The following is a 27,346-nucleotide window of genomic DNA, read 5'->3' as shown; positions in this document are numbered from 1 at the left end:
CCATGCTCTGTGGGAAAAAAGTCCACGTGGAAGCCCTGGCACGTGGAAGCCCTGGCACGTGGCCGGGGAAGGTGATGAGATGACCAGGGCTGCAGATGCCCAGGCTGGTCGCCTGCCACATCACAGACACATACCCCACACTGCAATCTTGCTACCGAGCTAGGTAGTACAGGGCTAGACAGTCTGTAGCCTTCCCTGTATGGCTTTGGACCAAAGGGCCAAAGGGACCAGCCTCTAAGCCCCAGGGATCAGGGAGCAGCAAGCCCCTCCCTCGGAGACTTCCGGGGTGACAAAGGCTCACTTCTTGCTATGCTCTAACGGCGCTGCTTCCCGAGTAGGGCTCTAGGAAGCAAGGTGCATCATCAAACCAGGCTTATTCAGCCTCAGAACCGATGGATGGCAGCCCAGAGAGAGCCTGCATCTCACCTGGACAGGGAGCCAGGGGATATCTCCCCCTCTAGCCCCTCCCTGGCAGGGAGATAAGAGCACACATCCCAATCTGATCTCCCTCCTGTTGGGCAGGGTGCCAGCCACTGCTAGCCACATCACCTTGCTGCCTACTTACCGTTGCTGTCTGCTGCTCTGAGGCCTGCGCTGCAAACCGGGCCACGTGGTTGACAATAGGGGAGAAGTTTGTGGGGCCATAGAAGCGGATGTGGGGCAGGCAGGCTGAGTATGCCTGGGCGATGCCATCCACGCCTGCAGAAGACGACCTGGATCAGCCCGGTGCCTCTGGGCTCCTGTCCTTATCCTGCTACTGACGAGGCACCTGCTTCATGCTCCCCAGAGCGTCCCTGCCATTGCCAGTATGGCCTTGAAACAGAGAGCGCTCAAGGGCAGGGCTAAGGTCGTGGAGTAGAGCCTGGCTGTGAATCAGATAGGCCTGAGTTTTGGCCTGGGGTGGGCTGTTTATGCTTTCTGAGCCTCTCTCTCTCCTTGTGGGCGAAAGACCAAGAAGGGGTCTGACAAGTAGGTGACATGGGGAACTATCTGGAGATCCATCCTGGACATTTCTTGGCAGCTGCTCTGGTGGGGGCGGGGCTTGAACAGCTCCTTACATACCAGGTGCTCTGCAAGTGACTGCTGTCATGACCAGCCAACACTTCACAATGAAAGTTCCTGGCCAGAAGGCCTCTGGCCGGGGTTGGCGTGGACCAACCTCAATTAGACATATCTTTGAGGACCCGAGTCCAGGGAGCACCAGACCTCAGTTACGGCCAAGTCTCTATTCCCAAGTCATAGCTACAGCCCTGCCGTGACATCCTGTTCCAGCCTCAGGATCCCCCAAAGGGAGTGGAAGACCTTCTCATTCCCTCTAGCATCCTCTCTCCTCTCAGTTTCTGAACTGTCATGAGGTACATGTGGGGAAGGGTGGGTCTGCACTTCCATGGTCTCCTGTGCCCTGCCGCCAGGCCACTGTCCATCTTTAGCTATCACGGCTCTTCCATCAAAGGGGAGGGACAGGCAGGAAGTGAGCACAGGTGTGTAATGGCGACTTCCTGGACTACACACTGTTCTGCCACCTGTCTCCCCAATTCTCATCTATATCCCCATTCACCCAGGCAAATGAGCTAAGCGGGTATCACACCTCCCTGAGGCTGGACAGGGGGTAAGGGCCCGGAGAGGGGCAGTGACATCCACAGGGCTTCCCAGCCAGGAACAGGGGGCAGTTATCCCTGAACTCAGGACTGTATGACTCCACACTCCAAGCCTCTCACCTGTCCTTCTGAGTAAGTGTGACAGGGATGAGACAGGAAGGACAGAAGCTGGAATCCTGTCCCCTCCCTCTGCAGGCAGGATCCACACTCACCTGAGCAGAAAGGGTTGGTAGGGTTGAAGTTGATGGCAAACTCATGGGACACCTAGAAAGCAGAAGACAGGCTGAGAGGCAGCATCCTGCCCACACCTTTACCATGCCATATTTAGGTTATTGATCCCACGTCTGCCTCCCTTACTTCATAATAGGGAAACTGAGACCTTATATGCCATCCACTGCGCTTTAGCATGGGGGTGTCCAGGCTGCTGCGTACCTCCTTTGCCAAACAAGAGACCTCCCAAATGGGACAGAGATGGCCCCAGGGGCAGCGGGGTCCTGGAACCCTAGGAATGCCCCTGTTGCTCTTCCCACTTGTTTGGGCCTTGAAGGCATTTCCAACCTCAGCACCAGGCAGGGAGCTGGACAGAAGTCTACCTCACACTGCATACAACTGGGTTCGGCTGACCACCGCTCACTGCTAAACTAGGGATCAGACCTTGCAATGGGGCTGGATGGGTCACACACAAGCTGTGCAGCAACCCAAGGCCCTGTTCCTGCATCCCTGTCACAATTCCTGGCTCCCAATCCGGGGCTGGAGGGTGGCCTTAGTGGTAAAGAGCACATACATGTTGCTCTTGTAGAGGACCTAAGTTCAGTTCCCAGCATCTACATCTGATAGCTCACAACTACCTGTAACTCCAGCTGTAGATGAATGAAAGCCTCTGACCTCTGCCAGCACCTACAGTCACACATGCATACCTCCCTCTGACACACACACACACACACACACACACACACACACACACACACACTTAAAAATAAAGTAAATCTTTTAAAAAAAACAAAAGCTGGCCTCTTAAGCTCTAGAGTCAAGCCATGCCTGCTCCAGCACCTGCTGAGCCACTAGGCTGGGTCCCAGATCCACTCTGTCACAAAGACCTCACATCCACTGTGTGCCAGGTACTAGCACAGCAGGGGAGAACCAAGCGCCTTCACACAGAGAACACAAGTACATCACTGGGTGCTGTGAGAACAGTGCCAGGGCAGAGAGCCAATCCCCATGTGAGTGTGGGCAACATAGGCCAGGGGCCCCAGGGAGCAGAGGCACCAGGCTGGGGCATGGTGAGGCTGGGGCATGGTGAGGCTGGGGCACGGTGAAGCTAGGGCATGGTGGAAGGAGGGAGTCAATGGGGAGGAGCCAAAGGTGAAGGGCACATGGAAAGGCCCTGAGGTGGGAAGGGAGAGAGGAAGGCAGGCTCACAGGACAGGGGTAAGGTGGCAGGATAAGGACCCAGAGGGCCAGGCCTGCTATACCCTGGCAGTGCAGGAGACGGGGCAGAGCATCTTGTGCTCTCCTGGCCTCTTACAGTGTGTGGTTTAGCACCACTAGGTGCTTAGCCTGGCCAAGCCCCAGCACTCCAGCATTACCCTGTGACATTTCCAAGGCTTTTGCTCAAGAAAATATCTCATTCAGCTGAGTTCTTTGGAAGCTGGCTGTTGTCCTAGCAACAAGCTCTTGCTGGGTCTGGCCACTGGCTCCCCCTGCTCCCACCATGGCGTCTATGCTTGCCCAGAAGCCCAGCCTGGGTCCCACAGAGTCCTGCCTCATGCTGTGCAGGGCCAGGATGTCCACTGTTCCTGTGTCAGACCCAGAGCCACTCAGAGGCTCCGGATGAGCCCTGAGGTGAGCTGAGAGGATGGGAGGCCATACTTGTTCTAGAAGTGTGCAGCACAGCAGGGCAGACTAGACAGGGAGGAATTGGCTGAGCTGGGTATGCTGTCCCCACAGGCTCCTCCTCTAGGAAGCAACAGATTTGGACGTGATCCCACCTGTTCATCTGCCCACCTGGATCCCAGGCCCATGCAGTGAAGGTAACCTCAGGCAAGCCACATTAAAGCTCTGAGCCTTGGCTGCTCCATCTGTAAAATGGGATAGTGTTCTATGGCTGTGGTTGCAGAAGCTCTCCAGCTCTGTGGTCTGTGTTCTCAGTGACTTCCCAAGCTGGGCCACCCAGAGTTTCCTCCTGCCGTATGTGAGATCCTTACCTACCCTCCACCAAGGCCACCCCATGGGCATCTAGGATCTCTTTCTCCTCCTCTGTCTCCTTCCCAGCATCTGAGAACTGCCTGCCCCAGCCCGACTCCCTCCCCAGTACTTCATCTCTATGGTCCACCCCATGTCCAACCAGGTCTCCCACTATTTCCATCCACTGGAGTCAGGGAGGCTGAGGGTCCTTCTCCCTGCCCTGTGACTCAGGCCACTAGGTACTCTATCCTCCCTGAACTCCCTTTGCCAGCCTCCTCCACTGTGGAAGAGGGACCACAGCAGCCTTCTGCAGCTGTGGTAAGGATGAAACGAAGCTGCCAGTCAGGTAGTTGCATGTAAAGCGCCCCAAGAGCCAACAAACGAACACTGCTTCTTGACCTGCCTTTCCTGATTTCCAGGCTGTGACTGCTCCCTGATCTGCACTCCTGCCCCCTAGCTCAGACCTGCTTCCCTGGCCAGCTCCATGTGCCTTGCCTCTCCATCCCACCCAGAGTGGATCTTGGCCCGGAAGCAGGTGTCTACCCCTTTGCCCTGAGTTCCAGACCATCCTCTCCTGGACTCTTGGCCTCACTCACAGAGGAACAGGACTAAGACACAAGTGTAGTCTGCTGAGTGCACAGTAGACAGAACCCGGGAGCCCTCCACCCCGATGTGACCCCAGCCCCCATCCCATCTCAACCAAAGGAGGTAGGGTCCGTTTCACTCACCTTCCAGTCTGGCGGTAACTGGGCCCCAAACCCCAGAGCAGGAAACATCTTATCACTGACCAGACAGAGAGAACATGTGAGACATTTGGGGAGCCCTCCCCATCCCGCCCCCCACCACACTCTTCCCTCCTTGTCCACAGCTTTGAATACTTTCAGGGACAGAGAAGAGAAATTCACCCCTCTAGAGTTATTCCCCACTAACCCCAAGCCTAAGCCCGTGTCTGGGTGGCAGTTGAACATGGCTTAACACATTTGTACCCACGGCAGACATTGATGCTTAGTTTTGACCAGTGGGCCTGGAAGCACCCTGTCGATCCTTCTCATTAAAGCAAGGTCACAGTGGAAGCGACTTCCCATTTATAGTTGGGGAAAACACCCCTAAAATGATACCCATGGCCTGCCTTCATCAGCCCCAGGGCCTAGTTTTCCCTTCTTCTTCCGTCCTGGAGAGCCCCCCTGCCCCCCCCACCCCCCACCCCCGCCCCGGCCTCTCACAGTTCCTCCCATATACAGGACACCTTACCTCAACTTCAGCCACTATGCTCCATTTGAAATAGCCCTCCCCAAATCTGTTTTCCTTAGCAAACTCCTACTCATCCTCCAAGGCCCAACCAAAACGGCTCCTTCTGACTATGAGGGGCCCCTGAGACCCACATAACGCCTCTCTTTGGTGCTCCCATGACTTCTGCCTCATATGTAAACAGGTGTCTCTGAATCCTAAGATTTCTAATGATGAGAGCTTCCTAAATGCAAGGACAATGTCTTATCTGTTAACTCATTTAAATTTCTATCATAGGTACTCTGGCTGCTGTGGAGGACATGAACTGTCCAAGTCCAGGGCAGAGAGGGAGACCAGCAAAGGAGGTGGGCAAGAGGCAGAGGCCCCAACCGGGTGTCCCAGCTCACTGGGGTTTTACTGAGCCCGAATGCCAAGGAAGGGCCTGGATGACCCTGGATGGCAGGATCTTCTGCCTGACCATGAAGCCTTCCTTGCTCTGCTGCACAATGTGTGTATCTTAATGTGACCTGGAAGCACAGCCACACTTCAGGCCCAATCCCCTGAAACTGGACCATCCAAGTCCTAGTCCTCGGCTGTGTACATTCAGACACATTTTAAAAAGAAAAGATAAAAACTAGGGTCTCACTATGGCTGGCTTAAAACTCATGCTGTAGACCAGGTAGATCTTAAACTAACACAGACCTGCCTGCCTCTGTCTCCGGAGTGCTGAGTGCAGTCGGGCACTTACTAAGTCCCACCCAGGCCTGTTCCCTAACTGTGAAAACAGAGACTGGGCTTCATCTTCAGTCCTAACTCATTTTCTTAATGGATGATTAGTTCATCATGTATAGAAAGATTCCAGTTTGAACCGGGCTTGGTCGGTAGGTGTACAGAAATCGATTGGCAATGTCTACCTTGGGGACCGGAAGGGACGTTAACTATGTGTACACCACTTGCTCACCATAACTAGGCTTGCAGACCCCTGGGTCCCTTCTAGCTCTGACAAGCTGAGCTTCCCAGTTGGAAGGGACACCAGCTGACCTTCAGAGTCATCTCCAAGTATACCTGTCATAGTCCTGAATGATCTGTCCCACTGCCCAGATGGCTGACAAGTATTCGTTGGTGCCCATGGGATTGATGTAGTGTAGAGAAGAAGGGTCGAGGGGATTCCCATTGGAGGCTGTGAAGTCTATTCCAACCTACAGAAGGAGGAAAAATGCCAAGCAGTGTGGCCACCCACCCCAGATGCCCAGCACAGCCTCAGAGACTAGGAGGGCCTAGTGGACACAGGAAGTCTATTCTAGTCAAGATCACGGATGGCTGCAGCCTGGAAACTGATAGTGTTACTCTTCTGCTCCATCACCCAGGCAGGAATGGCTTGCAGCCCTCTGGGGTGAGGAGCGGGAATCGGGCTCTGAGGCCATTTGGAGTTTACACCACAGCCATAGGCAAAGGGGCTTTTCATTGTAAACAAGTGACAGACAGTCCAGTGCTCACTGTGTGCCAGGGGCTGTGTAATAAAGCTGAGGAAGGAGGAGAAAGACAACATAGAGTGCTGCGTTCAGGGCACTTCCAGTCTAGGGGAGAGGCAGATGCAGATGAGTGGAAAATTCCTAAGATGCCTTCAGACAAGACAAAGAATGCCAGATGTGTCAGAGGACAGGAAGCACCAGGGGAGGGTCTCGGAGAAGGTGGCAGAGGGGACGTGCAAAGCCCTCGGGTGGGCAGAGAGCAGCCAGGAACAGAGGTGTGGCTCACAAGAACGGGACAAAGGCAAGAGCAACTGGGCAGGGGAGGTGGGCAGGCAGGGGGAGGGGAGAGCCTGTGTAGCTTGCTCTGCCCCAGCCAAGCCTGACTCAGTCCGCCCACCAGGACAAACTCCCTATGCCCTCTCCTCTGAGGCCAGTTGCATCCCTTGCCCCAAGGAAGTCCTTGCTAAAGTCTATCACAAGTCCCTGGTGCTGTGGCAGAGGTCTGAGCCCTGAGGGAAGACTGTGGATGGGCTGGTGATGCGGAAGGGCCTTACGGTGAACATGAGCTGGCAGCCTCCCAGGATGTAGTCCAGGAATGAGTAGTTTCGGTGTATCTGGAAGAATGGGTGAGTCAGTGGGTCCTGTTTGGTTATGAACATCCCTGAAGAAATTGGTGCTTGTGCCTTGGAGCCCCAGGAGGAGGCCGGAGGCAACAGCTGGGCCTGGTCTTATCACAACAGACTCCAAAGCTCTCCAGCAAAGGTAAGGAGTAGATGAGGACCCCAGAGCACAAGTGCCACTCTAGGCAGGGACCAGCTTCCAGAGCCAGTCACACCTGCCAATTAATCGTCCAACAGAGAAAGTCTCCATTCACCACTCACTGGGTGCTGGGCAGCCACATCCCCAGCCCTCCCTGCTTCCCTCACTAACACACACGAAGTGCAGATGCCCGTCCAAGGCCTCCCGAGAGACACCACGTCTGCCGTTAAGCCTCTGCCTCCTCTCAGCAAAGCACATTGGCCTTTCCCAGTCAGTGGCATCAAGGATCTCTCCAAGGGAAATGTAATTAAGCAAAACTTTAAAGGGGAATCCCTCTCCCACACCTGCCATGCCTGCGCTTGGAAAGATGACATCTTAGAGGCCAGACTGGACTGCACAAGCAGACCAGCTTAAAATTGGGCTGCAGTGGAAGAAACAGCCAGGCAAGTGCCGAAATGGACCCAGAATCGAGCTTGGCATTTACAGAGCACTGTCTGTAGCACTGAAGGCCTCTGTGACCCTGTGACACTCTGGCCTCTAGACTAGGGTGGGGAGGCCTCAGCAGGCAGCAAGGCCATGTTCTCCTGTACCTCAGGCTGAGCCGGGGCACTGTCCACTCGTGCTGCCTCCTGACTGTCCTGTCTGCCAACATGGCTTGGCCACAGTTGCTCTGGGCCTTGGTGGCCTCATTTTACCAGGGAAACCCCAGCTGCCTGGGTCCTCACTGATGCCAGCAGCCAGGGTGCTCAGTCCCACAGCCTCTGCCCCAAGGGGACAGAGTGAGCCTCCAGGGTGGGCAGAAATGATTCCCTGTAGTTCCCCAGGTAGAAAAGTCACCGGGGAAAGCAGCTCATACCCTTCTTGGCTCTGCAGAGGAAGGGAACAGGAGACTAAGCCGTGGCACGCGCTACCTTTTTGACGCAGCCAATCTACAGACAAGGAGGCCAAGGCCTCTCTCTGTGCACCCTCCGCTCACCTTACATGACCTCAGGATAATGATGCCCGAGTTCTTGTAGCTCTTCTTCTTCCTCTGCTTCTTGGGGTTGATGCACTCCATCTCCAGCTGGCCCCATGGGAAGGAAGGGAAGCTCAGCTGGAGTGGGCCATCCTCCCAGAGCCCCAGAATCCCCTCTACAACCTAGACCCAGGGGCAGATGCCTCCCCAGAGAGGTTCCCTGGGTGGCTTCCTCCAGACCACTCTCCGGGTACCCAGGCTTTGGGGGCTGCTCTCACTTCATCCATACCCTGAACCTTTACCCCATAGACAGAGGGAGAAACTGAGGCTCAGGGAGACTGTCTCGCTCAAGGTCATATAGGCAGAAGAGGTGTGGCTGGGCATCTGTCTGCTTGGGTCCAAGTCCTGGATTTCTTTGTGGTCACTGCTGAGACCTGGGGACCACAGCACATATGCCCATCTTACCGGAACGCCATCTCGCGCCTCATTCATCTGCAGCACGGAGGTCTGGAACTCGCCGATGAAGTCATGGCCTCCGTTACTGTCATAGTCATAGCACATAACCTGGGACAGGTTCAGCACGGTCACCCCAGAGCTGTCCCCAGGAGGTGCTCTCAGCCTGTTCACACCTCAGCACGCTTCATGTCTATTGTGCGGGCATTCCCTCCCATGGTCTGGTCTGTCTAGCCTTGGGGCTCCCGAGCTGTCTCCTGCAGGAAGCTTTCCCTGATTACCCAAGGGTGGAGCCTGTGCTGCCTACTCTACCCACCTGGCATCTGCTCTTCCCTGGCCGGGCCCCGACCCTCTGCAAGCCTATCCAGCAACTTTGCAGTCCTTGCAGGCGGATTATAGCAGGGCTCTTGGGTATGGGGATCCTACCCAAGTCCTAAGGGCCAGGCAGATCCAGGCCTTGAACCTAGGACCCCTGTCTTCTCATAAAAAAGGGCTCTTCCCAGTTTCAAATACTAGGAGCCTCACTGGGATGGAGTAGGAGGTGGGGCTGGCAGAGTGGGGAACATGGCCCCAGAGTCACTAACCTGGATGGGCTTCTCCAGGTCCCCGTCACACAAGGACACCAATGGCACAGTGAACGGCTTCCACACAGGGTCCAGAGTGTACTTGATCACCTGGGAGACAGGGAGGAGCAGTGTACTCATAGGCCCATTAGAGATGGGTGTGAAGAGACGGGCAAATCCATAGCCATGCTTCCAACTTTGGAATAGAATGTTCCCGTGGCCCTTTCAGTGTGATCTACATGGCTAGGGCAGCACAGGCCACCCCCTACTGTCAGCTTGATTAACCAAAAAGTCGTGAGACATCTGCCCCCCCCCCCGCAAGGCCCCCTTTACCTACCTCTGTCCTATGGACTAGCATCCATTTGCCATCGTCCCCTGGCTTGTAAAACTCAAGAAATGGGTCTGACTTCCCGAAGAGGTCCTGTGGGGAGGCAGGGTGTGTGTGAGAGGGCATGGCCCTACCAGATTCAGTGGGGCTGGAGTGTAGGCCAGCCAAACACCCTGATTCAGGGTTGGTGGGAGCTACAGTGCAACCAATCTGTCCCTCATCTTTCTCCCAGCCTCCTCAAGAGGCCTGGTGCTTCCACCTGAGAAATGAGACGCCCCCACAGTGAGGCAAGGGTTCCGTGTATAGAGCCTTGGGTGCAGAAGCTGAAGCAGCACACAACTTCAAGAAGCCATGCCTGTCGGAAGGCCAGACCCAAGGACTTTAGTGAGATCACAAACCTAACCCTACAGTGCCGGCTAGTGGCATGGCTCAGCAGAGGATGCTTGCCATCAAGCCCGATGACTTGAATTCGCCCTCTGGAATCCACAGGAAGAAGGAAGAGAGCTGACTCCAGAAGCTGTTCTCTGACCGTGTGAAGCCCTCCAAATGTGAAAAGTAAATAAACCTATGATGGCCGTCACCAAAGGGCATGAAGGTATCTAGAAATTCACTTATGTAAGCTAAGAAAAAAAAAAGGCACTCTATAAAGAAGTTACACAGAAGGGGAGGAGACAGAGTGAATTGATAAGAATGTACATGACAACAGTGTGCATCAGGGGGACAGGCAACGTGAGAGATGACAGGCGACTGAAGGCCATTGTCACGTCTGTCCCCAAGAGGGGGGTTACAGAAGGACAGTCAGAATGTGGGAAGAGCACCATGCAATGTTCACAGAAGAGGGTCTCGGCAGAGAGAAGAGAGTTCAGTGGGCCTGGGATGGGAGGGTGCCCGGTTTAACCTGGGCACCCAGTGCTGCAGCTCTATGGCAGAGCCCTGGCCTAGCGGATGTGAGGTGCTGGGTCCCATCCTCAGCCCTGGAAAATGAGAAAATTAATAAAGTGGAGGAAAGCAAGAGGGTCTGGTCTAACCGGGTGGCCAAAGGAGAGGAAGGGGAAGGGCAAGAATCCGGACCCTGGAGGGTCACGGCAGAGTGGGGGAGCGAGAGAAGGGGACCTCAATGAGAGGGCTCCAGTCACGGTTGGCCTCCTAAATGGCAGTGACTCCAGTAGTTCAGTACTTAGGCTGTCCCTCGTGGGAAATGAAAATGGTATAGCCAGAGAGGGCAGGCCCCTGGGCCCTAGGCTGGGGAAGAATCTGTTGGTGATGGAGGCCCTCCCTGCCTGGCTTACCTTCTTATCCAGCTTCCTGCCGGCCAGGCTCAGTGTGATGACGCGGTTGTCTGACAGCTCCTGAGCTGCGATCTGAAAGGTTGAGGCTCTGAGAGTGGGTCTGCTGCTCCCCTCCTCCACCCTGCCAGGACCCAACTCTCCAGGCCTAGGTGCAGGGCGAAGGGAAGAGTGCATGCCAGGTAAGGCTGCACCAGCCTCTTGACTTCTACACCTTGGTTTCTGTTTTCTGGAGAATGGGGTCATGATCAGACTTGTTATAAAGACTCAGCAAGTGAGTCTTGTGGCTCAGGAGAGCGGCTGTGGGACCCTGAGGGGCAGGTAACATGGGGACTAGTCAGGGGAGATGGTCAGGAGCCCAAGGGAGAGGCTCTACACCGGGGAGCACAGGCCTCCTCAGGAAGCATAGGCCTCAAGCTTTCTCTCCAACCCGAGAGCTCCTAACTGCCAAGCAGCCAGCGGCACGCAGCTGAGTAAACTGAGGTCCAGGGGAGGGTGGAGGCCTCACACATGTCATCTATTCATGTCTTCCCCAGAGCCACGCCCTCAGACCTCAGCACAACTGCCAAAGTCCACTGTGGCCTCTCCCCACAGATGGACTCATGGCCCTGCCTCTAAGATGGGTTTACCTAAGAACAGTCTCACTTGAGATTGGCCAGCCCTCTGGCCCCTGCACCACAGACCAAGCCCTGGGGCCCTTTCTCCCTCCCTGTTCTTCACCTAGACCACAGGATGGTGTCTATCGTCCTATCTTCCAGAGGAAGGAACCCAGGCCTAGGGTGGAGCCACGGGCATCCTGGACAAACACTGAGTGGGGTTCCCCCTGCTGGCATCTGAGGGCAAGGAAGCCTGCCCTGGCAGCTAACTGTAAACTCTGAGAGGGGTGGGGAGAGTTGGGAGGTGCCTTTCAGGCTGCAGCAACAGCCTAGGCACCATCTTGGGGGTTTTTGAGACATGCCATGGATTTGGCTTGCCCTGAACTTGGTGCATCAGGAGAAAAGAGAAACTACTGAGGCAGGGAAGCAAAGCAGCTTGAATGAAAGACTCCACAGGCAGCAGGGAGCCATGGGTGGGGCGTGAGGGGCCCAAGTGCACACACAAGTCTGAGCTACCTTCAGCAGCACATCACAGGCTGTATGGGGAATCTCGCTAGTGGAACACTCTTGCTCCTCTTGGGTCTCACTTCCCTCATCTATGAAATGGGGTTTGCCCTGCCTTCTAGGCCTCTGAGGACCAAGAGGCCCATCCGTAGGAAAAACCTGCACGCGGCTGGAATCACTGCAAGGTGCAGGGGGAATCATTGCAGTTGCTGGAATCACTGAGAGGCAGTGTTGTATGCATCAGGAGCTGGTGAAACACACCCAGGGGGGAAGCTACAGGGGCTAGTATTGGTGGGGGATACTGTGAGGGCGCTGGACACCCCTCCCTCCAATGATAAGGAGGCTCCTGGCCCTGAGCCGCTCATCATTGTGGAGGGCCTTCTGATAGTCCCCCAGCCAGGCAGCCCCCAGTGCATCATCTGTAGAGCCAGAAGCCCGTTGCTAAGAGACCTGTTGCTAAGTTGTAAGTTGGGCCTTTTTACTCCCAACAAAGCTGGTGATTATCTGCTGGAGAAGCAGTCCATTGATGGGGGAGGGCGGCGGTGGAGACAGAGAAGGGATGTGAAGGGCAGGGAGGAGGGCAGGTACCGTGATCAAGCCCTTCCCTGCAGGCTTGTCATTCATCAGCAGCAGAGGCCTAGTGATCTTCTTGCTGGAGACAATCTGGGGTGGGAGAGACAGAGGGGAGAGTTCAGAGGCGAGAGCAGGGGCTCTCGGGAATAGGTAAAAAACAGGACTACGGTGACGGCACCATGCACACACTGCCCCCTCTTCCCTGCGGCAGCAGGTGGCTGGCACTGGGTTTGGTTGCTCCTTCTGCGGAAGCTTTCTGACTGTCCCCCAAACTCACTGAGCTACACCACTTTGGGGCCTGTTGGGTCCTGGGGTGTATGCATGGCAGATGGGGGGGCGGGTGTACCAGGAAGATCGGCTAGGGGAAATGGGAGATGGGAAATCCTGTCTGAGGGCTGCCTGACCCCAAGAGCAGAGGTTGACTCTGAGGCCTGTGTGTACCCCACTCCACTTGGGAGCCCCAGGCTCACCGTGCCAAGGCTGCAGGAGAACTGACCCAGGAAGTCATGCTCATCCAGCTGCGCACTGGACTTGTCCTGATCAAACAGGGCAAACTTGAGTTTCTGTACCTCCTCGAAGTGGTAATCCAGCACGAACTTCTTGGAGAAGGCTGGGTTGAGGTTGTTGATGGCGGTCTCTGTTCTGTCATACTGGCGGAGGACATGATAATGGGAGGCAGCGTCAGGGTGGCCAGGTTCCCTCTCTAGCTAGCTGCTGGCACCCTTCCTACTGAGCACCTCCCATGGGCGCTCATAGCTCATGAGCCTCAGCTCACAGACAAGGATACCAAAGCTCTGAGACGTTAAGTCAAAGGGAGGCAGGATCTAAGATCGGAGCCCAGTCCTGACTCCAGAAACCTCACTCTTAACTCTCCAAACCCTCTCTGTTTCCAGGAACCAGGGCAAGAGCTCAGGCCACAGCCTGGACTGGGTAAGTGACAGGGGACAAATCCCTGTCCCCATCTGGGCCTGCTTCTACCTCTGTAAAACAAAGGGCTTTGACTATGCATCTTTCCTGTTTTACTTTGGGAAAACCCTTTTCTCAAAATCACACTGTATACGCTACTAAGAGAGGAGGCAGGTTGCAGAGGCAGGTGGGGTCAAGGGCTTGGGTGGTGGGGGTGTTCATGACTTGGACAGAATTTTGGACTTTTGGACTCTAGCATGCCCACCGGCTTTGGACACCAAAGCCTGGGTGGGAACAGGGCTGGGCATTGTGGGCACATGGTAGTCTGGGCAGGAAGCACCTCCTGGCCTCAGAACACACACACACAGCAGAGCCTGAGTGACAGTCTATTTTGAGACCTGGGCTATGTTGGTTTTTCCTTCCACCCAGGCTTCCAAGGACAGGAGCAGCAGGGATCAGAAGAGGCCTTGACCTAAACTATTTTTAGCCTGTGTGGACAATCTGGGGATAGCAGAGATTGTGGGGTGTCATGAGTTGGGGAGACACCACTCCATGAGGAGCATGGAGGGAGGGTTCTGGAGATATCTCAGAGGGGATGAGCACCTACAGGCCTGGACTGACCTTGGACTCCCAGGCTGACCCAGTGCCACATCGCCCTCTGTTGGCGAGACTACCACCACACTGGATGACACAGAACCCTCCACGCTATGGGGCCCGCGCTTCCCCTCTGTAAATGGGCCAACAATCCCAGTTCTTTTAAAAGACTTAGTTTTCATCACAAGAAGCCAGTATCTGTGAGGACTGTAACTGAAGCCTGTCCATTGCCCGGCTCAAACAGGAATTCAGTGTGGTCGCTCCCCTGCCATCCAGCACTCAGGTGGAAGAGGAAGAACCAGGAGTTCTAGGTTACCTAATGTTAGATAAAACAAAATGCTAATATATATTTTGGGAACGACACATGCATGTAGAATGTTCTGGAAGATGAGACACTGAACTGTGATTAGGATTCTCCTTGGTAGGCAGGTCTACAATTCTTAAGATTGTCTTCCTCAGGTTAATCTGAATTTGATAAACAACCAACACAGCCTCCTTTGTAATAGGAACCAAAGCCAGTTTTGAAGGCTGCTAACACGAGCAGTTCAAGTTTCTCGGTCACCTTCCTAAACCACAGCCCTTCACAACCCTCAGGCCAGAGTCTTCCAGCTCACAAGTCCCCAGTGCCGAGGTTAGTCACTGGAGGTGAGGGCAAGGGACAGGGGTTCACCCGAGACCACACAGCAGGAAGGAGCACTGGTGGGCAGGGGTCCATCCCTGGGGCTCAAGTCTGAGCGACTTCCTTCTCTTTGCTTCTGGCCAACAGGGTGATGGTTAGACACAAATCAGGAAGCAAGTCTGTACAAAACTATAGAAGCTTTGCCTAGCTGTAGCCATATAAACTATTAGGATATAATAAATATGATAATTATGTATCTGTGGGTGATAATTTAGACAGAAGTCTAGCTATAAATCTATATCTATTTATAGGGTTTTTTGGGTTTTTTTTTTTGAGACAGGGTCTTGTTATGTAGCCTTGGCTGATCTGAAACTCACAGAAATCCACCTGTCTCTGCTTGTATTGGTACTATAGGTGTATGCCCCCCCCCACTACCACACCAGCCAGAAATATATTTTAAAGTACTTATTTTACTTCTCTCTGTATTATTTTAGGTGTTGTTGTTGTTGTTGTTGTTGTTGTTGTTGTTGTGAGACCGGGACTTGTTATGTAGCCCTGACTGACCTGGAACTTGTGATCCTCCTGCCTTTGTGTTGGAATCACAGGTGTGTACCACCACACTGGCGTAAGTAATATTTTAAATACACTTAAAGTTTGATTGTAACAAGTGACAGTTTTCTAAGTGACCTCCCACCACCAGCCCTCATCCCAAGGGCAGGACCCCAGCATTCCCTGGATGGAGGAGGAGCCCCTGCACAGCCCAGCCAGGCCTGGCCCATCACAGACACCGTTGCTCGCCTCACCTCCATCCACCTGCCGTTGTCCTCTGTAAACAGGACGCAGAAAGGGTCAGACTTGGAGGTGACATCCCGGTCCAGCAGGCTCTGGCCACTCACTGACAGCTCCACTTTACACACACAGCACTGGGAGCCCAAGGGGACGGCCCCGGTGGCGGGGGCACCCCCATCTGGAATATAGGCCATGGGGGTTGGCGGCGGCAGCAGCAGTTCCTGGCAGTCTGGAGAACAGGAGTCAGCATCAGGAGGGGACAGATACTCTTCACAGGCTGCCTCATCACAGGGAGACCTCAGCACTTGACCCTCAATATCTGGCTATCGGCTGGGAACACTGGGGCAAGCCTGTAATCCCAGCATGCAGGAGGCTGAGGCAGAAGGCTGAGTTTCAAGGCTAGCCTGGGCTATAGGGCAGGACTCCGTTTCGAAGTAGAACAAAGAAGTAGATGGTGAGATGGTAGATGATGTGTGTGTAAGACATGGGCAAAGGCTTGTCGGAGGGAGAATGCAAGACACCTGGAGGAATGAGGAGTGCCAAGAGGGGAGAGTTGGCTCTGATGCCTGTTCTCTGCCTTGGTCAGCCCTTACCCATGAGATATACACAGACCTGTGTTGCCCATGTAGGATCACAGGGCATCATAGCGGACATGGGTATCCTACATGCACTGTGCCAGAAAACCTGGGCTTCTCCTGAGCAAATGCACGGGTCAGCATCCATGCAGTGCATGATGGCTTGGGTTTCCCTTGCTGCTTTGGCCACAAGGCAGTGAACTTCTGGTAACTTACTCAAAACTGGACCGCGTTCACTGCCTGGTATGTCCCTCCTGTATCTCTACCCCAAGCTCGTGGCTGGAGTACAGAAGGCTTCAGAGCGTATATGAAGGTGTGCCCAGATGAGCGAACAAATACACCCTCCTTCCCTCCTCTGGTCTTGTCTGAGCTGATCCTGGTCTCCAGGAGGACAAAACTGACACTCTCAGGCACCCTGCTCAGGACCAGTGCACCTGTACTGAGCTGCACATCCTGCCGTCAGTGGCTCTGTTTTCCTCAGAGGACAAGGTGTCCATGTGCAGGAGTGCAGTGACTACCTCCATTAGGTGAGGTAGTTCTGGGACCCCTTTGTCACTGGCCCTGCAGACAAGCCTAAAGTTCTCCGTGCCTGTTTCCTATCTGCCAACACATTGTCTTACCTTGGTTCTTTGAGATTCCCAGGGGAAGAGCCTAGCTCACAAACACCTCAAAGGGCTTCCGCTAATATCTGGTCCCCTCACTGCTCAATGAATTACTGACCTGTATCTTCCCCAGGAGGGGGTTTATATCCCTGCGCCGTAGACCCCACTGTTTTCTATCTTCGTCTTGTGGGGTACATAATAGTACTATCCCATTTTCCAGGGGAGGAAACTGAGGTTCGTGTATTGGTTCTGTGTTTGTTGAGTACCCGTCTCATCCCAAGGCCTGCCAGCAGTCTCCTGAGCACATTTGAGTTCTGGTCACCTCTGGGGCTAGAGATCCTACAGAGACCCCGGCCAAAACACAGTGAGGACACAGGACAGGGACTGTATCAGCCTGCGTCACCAGGAGCAGCTGGACTTCATAGTGAGAGTGTCGGCAAGCAGAAGCACAGTTGGCCTCATCTCGTTTGCCCTTTGTGTGTGCATTCACACGCGTGTACATTTGTGAAGGCCAGGGGTTGACACGGCATCTTCCTCAATAGCCCTCCACTTCGCTGTGTGTGAGGTGTGCATGAACGTAAGGGTGCACATGCAATGGCCACACAGGCAGAGGCCGGAACAAGATGCCGGGTGTCTTTCCTCTATCTCTCTGTCTTACTCCCTTGGATAAGGCCTCTCAATGAACTCAGGTTGTCTAGCTTTTTGGCTGGGTGTCCAGTGAGCTCTGAGAATCTTCCTGTCTCTTCCCCTCCATGTTGGGGTTATAGGCACCCACAGTCATACCTGACTTTTTACACAGATTCTGGGCCTTCAAACTCAAGTCCTCAGAGCCTTCTGCTTACAGAACAAGCACCCTTCCTTACCTAGCCACCTCTCTGAATTTTGGAGACAGGGTCTCTTGTTGAAGCTGGAACTCACCTATCCAGCTAGACTGGCTAGCTAGCGAGTTCCAGGGATTTGCCTGCTCTGCCTCCCACAGCACTGGGGTTCCATGCGCACATCAACAGGTCTGCCATTTACACGGTTGCTGGGGAACTGAACTCTGGTCCTCATGCTTGCACATGGGCCGTCTCCTAGCCCTTTAAAATGTTTATATCTATCTGCGGGTATGGGTGAGTGTACATCCTTGTGTACATGGAGGTCAGGGAACAACCTGTAAATCAGTTCCCTCCTTCCTAGAAGGAGAGAAGCCCAGGGAAGAATGGAGGTTGTTAAGCCTAGTAGGAACTTCATCCACTAAGCCATCATCCTCTCCTCCCTTTTTGAGGTAGGATCTCACTATGTAGCCCAGGCTGCCCCTGAGTTTATAATCCTTGTTTCTGTCTGCTGCCTGCTAGGATTACATGTACCAACACATTTGTCTTCCGGTCTTCTCAAATGATCACTTTGCCTGAGCCAGCTGTCATGTTAAGGAGCAGCAGCTGCTGACCCACAGCAGGCCAGGAAAGACTGAAGTCCCTCCCCAGTGCCAGCTTCCTGAGGGACACTGCAGACAGGATGCATTGCCTGCCCAGGGACCTCTTGGCAGGGAGGGGACATGGAGAGTGAAGAAGCCAGTCCTCAGCTCCCCCCTCCTACAAGCTGTCCCTAGAACCTCATTACAGTCACAGTCCCCAAAGCACCAGGACAGCTCTGCAATTTGCCGGTAGGATTTATTCTTGTCAGTAAAAATCAGTTTCTGCAGAAAAGGCTAGGGAGCCATGTTTGTGGTGTAAGCAGCTGGGGATGGAGAGCAAAGCCTCAGCTGGCCAGTGGGCACCCAAGGCTCCTGTTCTGTCTGGGGTGGGCATGGGCAGGATCATCATCCTACTTTACAGACAGGAAATGGAGGAACAGGAAGTGGAAGCTGACCAGGCACTGCGCAGGGCCACCATCCTCACAAGCAGAGGCTGCTTGTGAGACCATCTCTTCATGCCCAAGCCAGTGCTGGGCCTTCTCACCTGGGGAACAGTGGGGCAAAGAGGGGACAGCCTGGGAACCTATGAGACCAGGGAGCCTGGGACCAAGAGGCAGCAGAGCGGGAGAGCCAAAGACAAGCTCGTTTAATGTATGTTTGTATGTATTTTGTAGTGATAGGGGTTTAAAACTGGGGCTCCCTACATGTGAGCTAAATGCTCTACTGAACTACATTCCCAGTCTTTTTTCTCTTTTTCTTTTAATGTATTTTTTAAATTTTGAGACAGATCCAGGAGGCCGAGGCAGGTGGATCTCTGAGTTTGAGGCTAGCCTGGTCTATAGCGTTCCAAGACAGCCAGGGCTACACAGAGAAACCCTGTCTCAAAAACCAAACAAACAAATAAAATTTGAGAGCATAGTCTCACTAAGTCACCCAGGCTGGCCTTGAACTCACTCTGTAGCCCAGCAGGCCTTGAGCTTGCCATCCCCTGCCTCAGTCTCCCAAGTAGGTGGAATGGCAAGCCTGTGCCCATAGGCTGGCCCCTGTAACATGAATCTTTAAAGGTCTTATTAATAAGAACAAACCCAGAGTTAGATATTGGGGTGAATGCTGGAAGATCAGAGAAGCAGAACAAGCCACAGCTTCCTCACCTTGCCAATTCCTCAGCCGATCCTGTTTCCTCAGACTGGAAGCCTCTAAGTCCTTATCCAGAATGGATCTTAGCTGAACTGCTGCTAGAAGCCTAAAAGCTTAACCAGGCTCTAGTTCTTCGTCCTCATGCCTTATATATCTTTCTGCTTCCTGCCATCACTTCCTGGGATTAAAGGCATGTGTCATCATGCCTGGCTGTTTCCAGTGTGGCCTTGAACTCACAGAGATCCAGACAGATCTCTGCCTCTGGAATGCTAGGACTAAAGGTGTGTGTGCCACCATTTTCTGGCCTCTATATCTAGTGGCTGTTCTGTTCTCTGACCCCAGATAAGTTTATTAGGGTGCACAATATTTTGGGGAACACAATATCACCACAGGCCCCACTCCCCATTTTAATGAGAACCCAGAACCCAAGTCCTTAGCTCCTCCCGTGTCACCCTATCCACACCCTCATAGTCTTCCCCCACCCCCAACACTGACATGTCAGCCTCACCCACCTCCTGTTTTCAACACCGGCCCACTACAATGGATTTCATGCATCCTAGGCATGGACCCCGATAGCCCAGAGTTCTGTTCCTACCTGGAAGGAGTCAGATACACTTTCTGGTGCAGCACATGTGGTCACATATACACACGCTACACACCTACACACACACACACACACACACACACACACACACACACACTCAAACGGACAAATAAAAAGGCCTAAGCTCATATGACCACACTCTGAAGACACACCCTCATAGCAGTCACCGACCTGTCCACGTACCCAGAATCTTGCCTTTGTTATTGCACTAACATCCCATCTCTAACTAGTGGAGGGCATCGCCAGGAGGGCCTGGTCCAGGGAAGCCCACTACAACTCCACCTGGGTCAGCTCCAGCTCCAGCTGAAGAAAAACAGAGCTCTATGAATGGTGGGCGGGGAAGTGGACTCCTCCCCAACCAGGGGCAGGGCTCCCATCTCCAACTCACCCTCTGGCAGGAAGCTCCTGGATCCCCGAAATGGGGAGCACATGGTGTCTGAGGTTGGGATGGGCAGGGGATCAGAGTGGCCCTTGGTGGCAGCCCCGCAACAGGGCAGGGATCCGGACCCTGAGGCCTGACGCAATGGAAAAAGAAACCGCCGCCTGGTTAGGCCAGCCCCCTCCCCTCCCTCAGCAGAAGGCAGCAAGGTGTCATTAAGGGGGGGGTTGGGTCTGTGTGCACGTTGGGCAAGATGGGAAAGCTCCAGGACAGCTCCATCTGCAGGTAATTTGGGGTTTGGGGGGAAGAGGGGGTGCAGGCAGCGAGAGCCTGTTCCAAGGTTGATCCTGACTCCTGGCACAGGTGGGCACAGGCCCCCGGGAAAGAGCTTGGAGTCAGGCATGCAAAATTAGTAGTCCCGTTTACAGATGAGCAGAGGCAAACGGACCTGTCACTGGTCACACATCCACTCAACAAACATTCCGTGTATATCCTAGCACTGAAGAGCAGGTAGTGGTTGGCACAGTACCCAGAAGTAGAAGCAAGAGGATCATGAGTTCAAGTTCAGACTGGTCTAGACAGTGAGACTCTAAAGAAAACATAAAAAAATGATTCAGAACTGTGGCCACTGCCGCCAGGACCAGGCATCCTGCTCCTGATAGAAGAATGGACTCTGATGACACTAATACTAAGCTACACACCTAGAGTATTGTGGCTTTGGCCAGAACTCTGGTAATCCATGGCCGATGACTCCCTGCCCTCCCTCTCCCACATCCCATGGGCAGCCTCTTCCCACCTGAGGCCACCATCAGCCTCATACCTCCACTTCCCCTGCCATGGCCGGGCAGGCTACAAAATCTCCTGCTCAGCAACGCCTAGCCCATGCAGCTCTGCCCTACCCTGCCAGAGCAGAGGGACTCTAATTGTGTAAGTCCAAATGCTACCACACAATCTTCTAATGTCTTTCCTTCTAGACCACACAACCCCCTGCACCACTCCACGCTGAAGGAGCCGGGCTGAGCTGATCCTTCTCTCTCTCATTCTCTCTCTCCCTCTCTCTCTCTCTCTCTCTCTCTCTCTCTCTCTCTCCCTCTCTCTCTCCAAGACAGAGTTTCTCTGTGTAGCTTTGGTGCCTTTCCTGGAACTCACTCTGTAGCCCAGGCTGACCCCGAACTCACAGAGATCAAGTGCTGGGATTAAAGGAGTGTGCCAGCACTGCCCGGCAGAGCTGATCCTTCTCATGGCATCCTCCCCAGTTCTCTGCCAAGCTTCACAGGCTTCAAACACGCCCACCCTTCACCTGCACTGAGCCCTCTGCTGTCCCATTCACCACAGATGCCTTTCGTCTCTTGAAGGGTCCTAGTTGTTAGCATTCTCAGAGGCCTTCCACAACCACTCAAGTCAGCCTGATCTGTGTCTACTCCACGCCATCTCTTTCAGTGATCACTGTCTCATATAACCGCCTCACATGCTCCTCCACAAGCTCCCATAACGTGAGTTCTCAAGGGGGCCCCTGCACTGACCCCCAACACGAATGCAGATCTGAATATTGTGAACACCCAGCAAATGTAATAAGTGCATGAGGAGCCAGGAACCCAGCAGCAGGCTGCTCCTCTCCATCACTCAAGAGCGAAAGCCACGTCTCCAACCTTGGACTCTCATAACCCTCTGAAAGATCAGAAAGAGAAGCAACAGTCCTACAGTCCAGGAAACTGAGGCCCAGGAAGGGGCAAGGGATAGATGGAATCAAGGCCCACTGACTCTGGACATAGGAACTTGATGCAGTTGAGGGGACTCTGGAGCTCAGCCAGATGGCAGGACCCCAACTTTGAGACTGTAGTGACAGGAGAGGCCAAGTGAGGCAGGCCTAGTAGACGATGGATTGCTGGAGGCCCTGGGGACCCAGAGTAGAAGGTGGGCAAGGCAGATAAGGTGGCCCAGTGGCAGCAGCTCAGCCCCAAGATTCTTGGCCGTGGCCACTCTAGGGACAGGGGGCCTGTGGGACCGCCAATAAGGACTCTTAGTAGGAGGCATAGGCAGTGTCAAAACAGCATGCCCAAGGGTGCTCAGAGGGTAAAGGGTTTGTTCCACAAGCATGAGGACCTGAGTTTGACTCACCAGAGCCCAGGTAAGGTCAGGTGTGGCGGTGTGTGACTGTAAGCCCAGAGCTTCTGTGGTGAGATGGTGGGCAGAGCCTGGAGCATCTCCAGAAGCTCACAGGCCAGCTGGCCTGGTGTACACAGCGGCAAACAACAGAGAGACCCTGCCTCCAGCAAGGCGGAAGGAAGGACCAATACCCGAAGTTGTCCTCTGACCTCCACACAACTGCATGTCCAACCTGACATTTGGGAGATGAAAAAATTCTGTTTTCAATGCAAACTATAAGGAGCAAAGTGTTACAAAGCCTTGCTAGTGGCAGTCGCCTGGACACTTGGTCCTCCGGCCAGTACCGAGTGGTAGTGAAATGCACAGACTCTGGATGTAGTATCCTACCCAGTGTGAGCCTCTGGTTCTGCCATTTCTCTGCTGTGTGACCTCAGGCATGTGACACACTTAACTTCTCTTTCTCAGTTTTGCCCTCTGTAAAAAGAAGGCAATAAAGTATGTTGTTCCTGGGTTGTTGTGAGGATTAAGATAAAGCAAACTTGCTATTACCCGTGGTTCTTAATCTCCAGGGTGGAGACAGCAGACCCAAAAACATCGGAATGTGTGGCCAAACAAAGAGGGCCAGGGACTAAGACTGGCTGAGCCACATGATTCTCTACCGCCTTTTCCTGCTGTGGGCATAACGCACCATGCCTGTTAGGCCAATGGTAGAGGATGGGGCCAGGGAGGAGGTAACCGACCTGGGACATGGTGACAATCCTTGAGGTTTCCAGCCAACTCTGGCCTTGAGACCATGAGGGTCACAGAAGCCACAGGACATGAGTGGGCACCACCTTCAAAGGCATGTAGCTTTAAGCTCAGGGTTTTCCTGCTCCAAGCATGGCTCCCAGAAAGTATCAGAAGTTTACCATCTGGCCCCACCCAGACCTGCTCCATCAGAAGCCCTAGGGAGGCACCTAACCACCCGTGTATGAACAAGCCCTGCAGGCAAGGCAGAGAGGCCAAGCACACACAAACCACGGGTTTGGCAGTCAGGTGCGGTTTCTGACACGCTCCCCAGAGGGAGCTTGAAGCAGCCTACCTTTAACCGTGATGGGAACAAGGAGGCAGACACCTGAGGCCAGTGCCACGCCTTGGGGATGGCTCTAGCTTGGCCTCCATATAGCCTAGTCAAACAGATGTGACACTTGGTTTCCATACAAGCCCTACCTTGCCTGGTCTAGATAGAAATTCTCCGCTACCTAGAACCTTCAACTAAACGGTCAGTCACCCTTTGCCTGCTGGCCCTGAGACAGGACTTAAAGGGCATGGTCACCCCACTGATCAGATGACAAAGTCCAGGAACATGGAGAGCAAACACATCATCAGGACTCTCCAGAGAAACTGAGATGGTAGCATGTCTGCCTTGGCATTGCAAGGGGCTGGTTTTTAAAGAATCTGTTGGGGAAGGGAGACTGGGGGCTGGAGAGATGGCTCAGCGGTTAAGCGCACTGACTGTTTTTCCAGAGGTCCCAGGTTCAATTCCCTGCACCCATAGAGCCGCTCACTCTTGTCTGTAACTCCAGTTCCAGGGCTTCTGACACCCTCACACAGACATACATGCAGGCAAAGCACCAGTGTACATAAGGTAAATTTTAAAGAAGGTTTTCTTTTTTCGTTTGTTTGTTTTTTAAAGAATCTGTTCATAAGACAATGACAGGGGTAATCCTAAGGCAGCATGGGCTGGAAACAGAAGGGTTTTTCTGTGTTGTGGTCTTGAGGTCCAAGACCTCATCTTGTAGGAAGCTCAGTCTTTGGCTGAAGGCTGGCTACCAACTGGATGGAGCCCATGCACGGAGGTTAATCACCTTTGCCCAAAGCCTGATTTAAATGTTAATCTCATCTTAAACATACCTTCACAGAAACATCGAGACCGGTGGTATTTGGCCAAACAACTGGTCACCATAGCCCAGCCAAATTCACAGAGACAGTAAGTTTGGATGGGCAGGTTTGGGGTACCTGTGTGGGGCTCTGACTTCTCACACAGAGCTCCAGACCACCTGTCAACTGGAATGGAAAGGGAAGGTGGGTATGGCCACCCTAACAGAGGCAAAACTGGAATAAAGGAAAGTCACAGCAAGGCCCGATCCCATTCTGAGTGCACCATGAGCTTTACCTTCCAGACACCTCTGCTCAAGGCCTTGTGACCAGGTGACCACACCCACTGTCAGTGGAGGTTGGCTGACTGCCTAAACCATTCTTGTCTTCTGGCTCTCAGGCTGATAAATGCTCTTGATATCATTCTCTGGGTCTCAGACAGGATCCTCCTTCCAGACTGATGGGACCCTGGACAAGCTACCTATCTACTTCTGTATCTGTTCTCTCTTTCTTTCTAATGTACGAGTGTGTACGTGTGTGCACGCACACATGAGAGAGAGGGAGAGAAAGAGAGAATAGAGGTGAGAGGACCTCAGATGTCATTCCTCAGGGTTTCTTTCTTTCTTTTTTTGGTTTTTCGGGACAGAGTTTCTCTGTGTAGCTTTGTGCCTTTCCTGGAACTCACTCTGTACCCCAGGCTGGCCTCGAACTCACAGAAAACTGCCTGACTCTGCCTCCCGAGTGCTGGGATTAAAGTCGTGCGCCACCACCGCCCGGCTTTCTTTCTTTCTTTCTTTCTTTCTTTCTTTCTTTCTTTCTTTCTTTCTTTTTCTTCCTTCCTTCCTCTCCTCCTCCTCCTCCTCCTTCTTCTTTCCCCCGAGACAGGGTTTCTCTGTGTAGCTCTGGTAGTCCTGGAACTCACTCTGCAGACAAGGCTGGTCTTGAACTCACAGAGATCTGCCTGCCTCTGCCTCCTGAGTGATGGGATTAAAGGCTGCAGCACCATCTTGCAGCTCATCAGTGTTTCTTGCCGGCCTGGAATTTCCCAGGCAAGACCAAGCTGGCTGTCCTTGAGCCCAGGGATGGATTCACCTCTCTGTCTTCCCAGCTGGGGTTACTTTTACATGGATTCTAGGACCTGAACTTGGGTTCTGGTGCTCGCCATGTAAGCACGATATTGACTGATCCCTCTCCCCAGCCTCCTACATCTGCTTTCTCACTCATAGAAACGCCAGGACACACTGAAAGCTCTGTATCACAATAATAAGCGTCTCTTGGAGGCTCCCTTCCCTAGTCCCCCGGTAGGGCTTCCATGGTCCTCTCCCTCGCCACCATGGCTCTACTGTGCTCTTCACTACATGAGGTTCAAATGGTACTGTTTTGTGTATCTCTGACTTTGCACCTGCTGTCCCAGCTGCCTGGAATGCACTTTCTTTCTTGACTTGGCTCCTTTGATTCTTCACATTCAGCTTCAGTAAAACCAAAACGCAACCATCACGATCCTTAGGATGGTCAAAACTGTAGAAAGCTGACGCACGGCAGGTTGGTAAGAATGCAGAGCAACCAGAACTCTTACAGTTTGCCAGAGGCAGCGGTGTTTCATGCAAACCACTCAGGAGAATTACTTGGCAGCGCCTGCAAGCTAACTTTCGACATAATCGCTCACCAAAAGACACATGTGAGGATGCCCACCGCAGCACTGAATGAGCCGCCGCCCTGATCCAGGATCAGGGATCAGTGTGTCAGCAACAGGAACGGACCACTGGTTGAAGGAGCACGATAGAGGATCTAACCCCACCCCCACGGGTCTCCTTACGTGAGGTTAAGTGTGGACAAAAGAAACCTGTGCTGTTGAAGGTGATGGCAGTGGTGTGACAGGAAGCCAGCGACATGACACGGGTGAGAAGGGACAGCAGGAGGCTGCGGTTGCCCGTTCCCACTTCTGGACCCAACTGCTGTTAGCCCAGATGCACGGCTCTGTCATGGTATCCTATGTTGGGGGTGATTCTCTTTCAATTTTGAGGTGCTGGGGACTGAACTGAGGGCCCTGTTCACTGACACCAAGCCACGCACTCAGCCCTCTTGATGTGGAGACAGGGTCTTGCTATATAAACCAGGCAGACTAGGAACTCACAATACAGTGTTTAAGCAGGTGTGTGTGGGGGGCAGCACAATAATACACACACACACACACACACACACACACACGCGCGCGCGCGCGCGCGCCTCTACAAGGCCCTGGCTGCCTGCCGGTCACTAAGGAGAACCAGTCTGATATCACCAAACTGAAACCACTGGCTTGAGCGGCCAATGATATCATTTTTTTCTCCGCTGTGGAGTGCTGCAGCGGGTCTTGCTATGGAGACAAGGCTGGCTGTAAACTTTCCGAGATCCTCTTGCCCCAGACTCTTGAGTGCTGGGATATAGGCATACACCACCACACTCAGCCTCATTATCATCCCCGTTGTATGGATGACTTGTATGGAACAGGAGCTGAGCAAATTAAGGAACATGACAGGAAGAGGAAAATGGAATCACAGAAGCCTAGGACCACAGATTCACAAAGTTCCTGGGCCTGGGAATTCTTGGAGTTTCTTTTTATTATTTATTTATTTTATGTGTTTTGCCTTCATGTATGTATGTACACCATGTGTGTCTGGTGCCCACAGATCCCGCAGAACTAGAATTATGGGTGTTGTGAGCTGCTGGGAATCGAACCCAGGTCCTCTGCAAGAGCAACAGGTGCTCTTAACTGTTGAGCCCTGCTCTTGGTTTTTTGAGACAGAGTCTCACTATGCAACTCCGGCTGGCCTAACCTGAATGCATGTAGGCCAGGCTGGCCTGGAACTCCAGAGATCTACCTTGTCTCTGTCCCCCGAGAACTGGGATCAAAGATGTGTGCCACCACACCTAGCTGAACTCTGGGATTTTAGTGTGACAAGTCCTTTGATACTCTGGGCTAAAAGGCTGCAGTACGTCTCACCTTCCAGCCATATAAGAATGCCGACCTCAGTCCCACCACCTCAACATCCCTGCTTGTTGGGGAAGGAGAGGTTCAAAGCCAAGACTCCTACTCCCAGGAGCCCTTCTTGTGCATTGTGGCTGTGGGGCTCCTGCCAAGTGGCATGGAGCCCCCAGGAGTAGGCTGGCACTCACTCTGGATAAGGCGACAGGGTTGGGGAGCTCTGCACACAAACCACTTTCTACTTTGGCTATGGCACCGGGTGCTGTGCTTAAAAGACACCACACTCTGCCAGGCAACCAGGCCATTACAGGGATAAATA

General features: G+C 53.5%; 1 protein-coding gene across 1 annotated transcript in view; it reads right to left on the bottom strand.

Annotated features, from left to right (window-relative positions):
• Cpne2 (copine 2) overlaps positions 1-27,346 on the bottom strand; it is a 39,152-nt gene that overhangs the window by 6,941 nt on the left and 4,865 nt on the right. Inside the window, exons 2-14 of the mRNA XM_036189057.1 lie at positions 15,421-15,635; positions 12,969-13,148; positions 12,514-12,588; positions 10,829-10,900; positions 9,549-9,632; positions 9,233-9,322; positions 8,661-8,759; positions 8,217-8,303; positions 7,036-7,095; positions 6,075-6,208; positions 4,511-4,565; positions 1,811-1,862; positions 566-699 (exon numbers count right to left, since the gene is read on the bottom strand). Coding sequence (XP_036044950.1) covers positions 566-699; positions 1,811-1,862; positions 4,511-4,565; positions 6,075-6,208; positions 7,036-7,095; positions 8,217-8,303; positions 8,661-8,759; positions 9,233-9,322; positions 9,549-9,632; positions 10,829-10,900; positions 12,514-12,588; positions 12,969-13,148; positions 15,421-15,600 — 1,302 coding nt within the window. The 5' untranslated portion in view covers positions 15,601-15,635. The remainder of the gene's footprint in view (positions 1-565; positions 700-1,810; positions 1,863-4,510; positions 4,566-6,074; positions 6,209-7,035; positions 7,096-8,216; positions 8,304-8,660; positions 8,760-9,232; positions 9,323-9,548; positions 9,633-10,828; positions 10,901-12,513; positions 12,589-12,968; positions 13,149-15,420; positions 15,636-27,346) is intronic.

Source organism: Onychomys torridus, chromosome 5 (assembly GCF_903995425.1).
Source record: "Onychomys torridus chromosome 5, mOncTor1.1, whole genome shotgun sequence".
Lineage (NCBI taxonomy): Eukaryota > Metazoa > Chordata > Mammalia > Rodentia > Cricetidae > Onychomys > Onychomys torridus.
The sequence above is the reverse complement of the archived record's forward strand: the minus strand, read 5'-3'. Positions and strand labels throughout refer to the sequence as shown.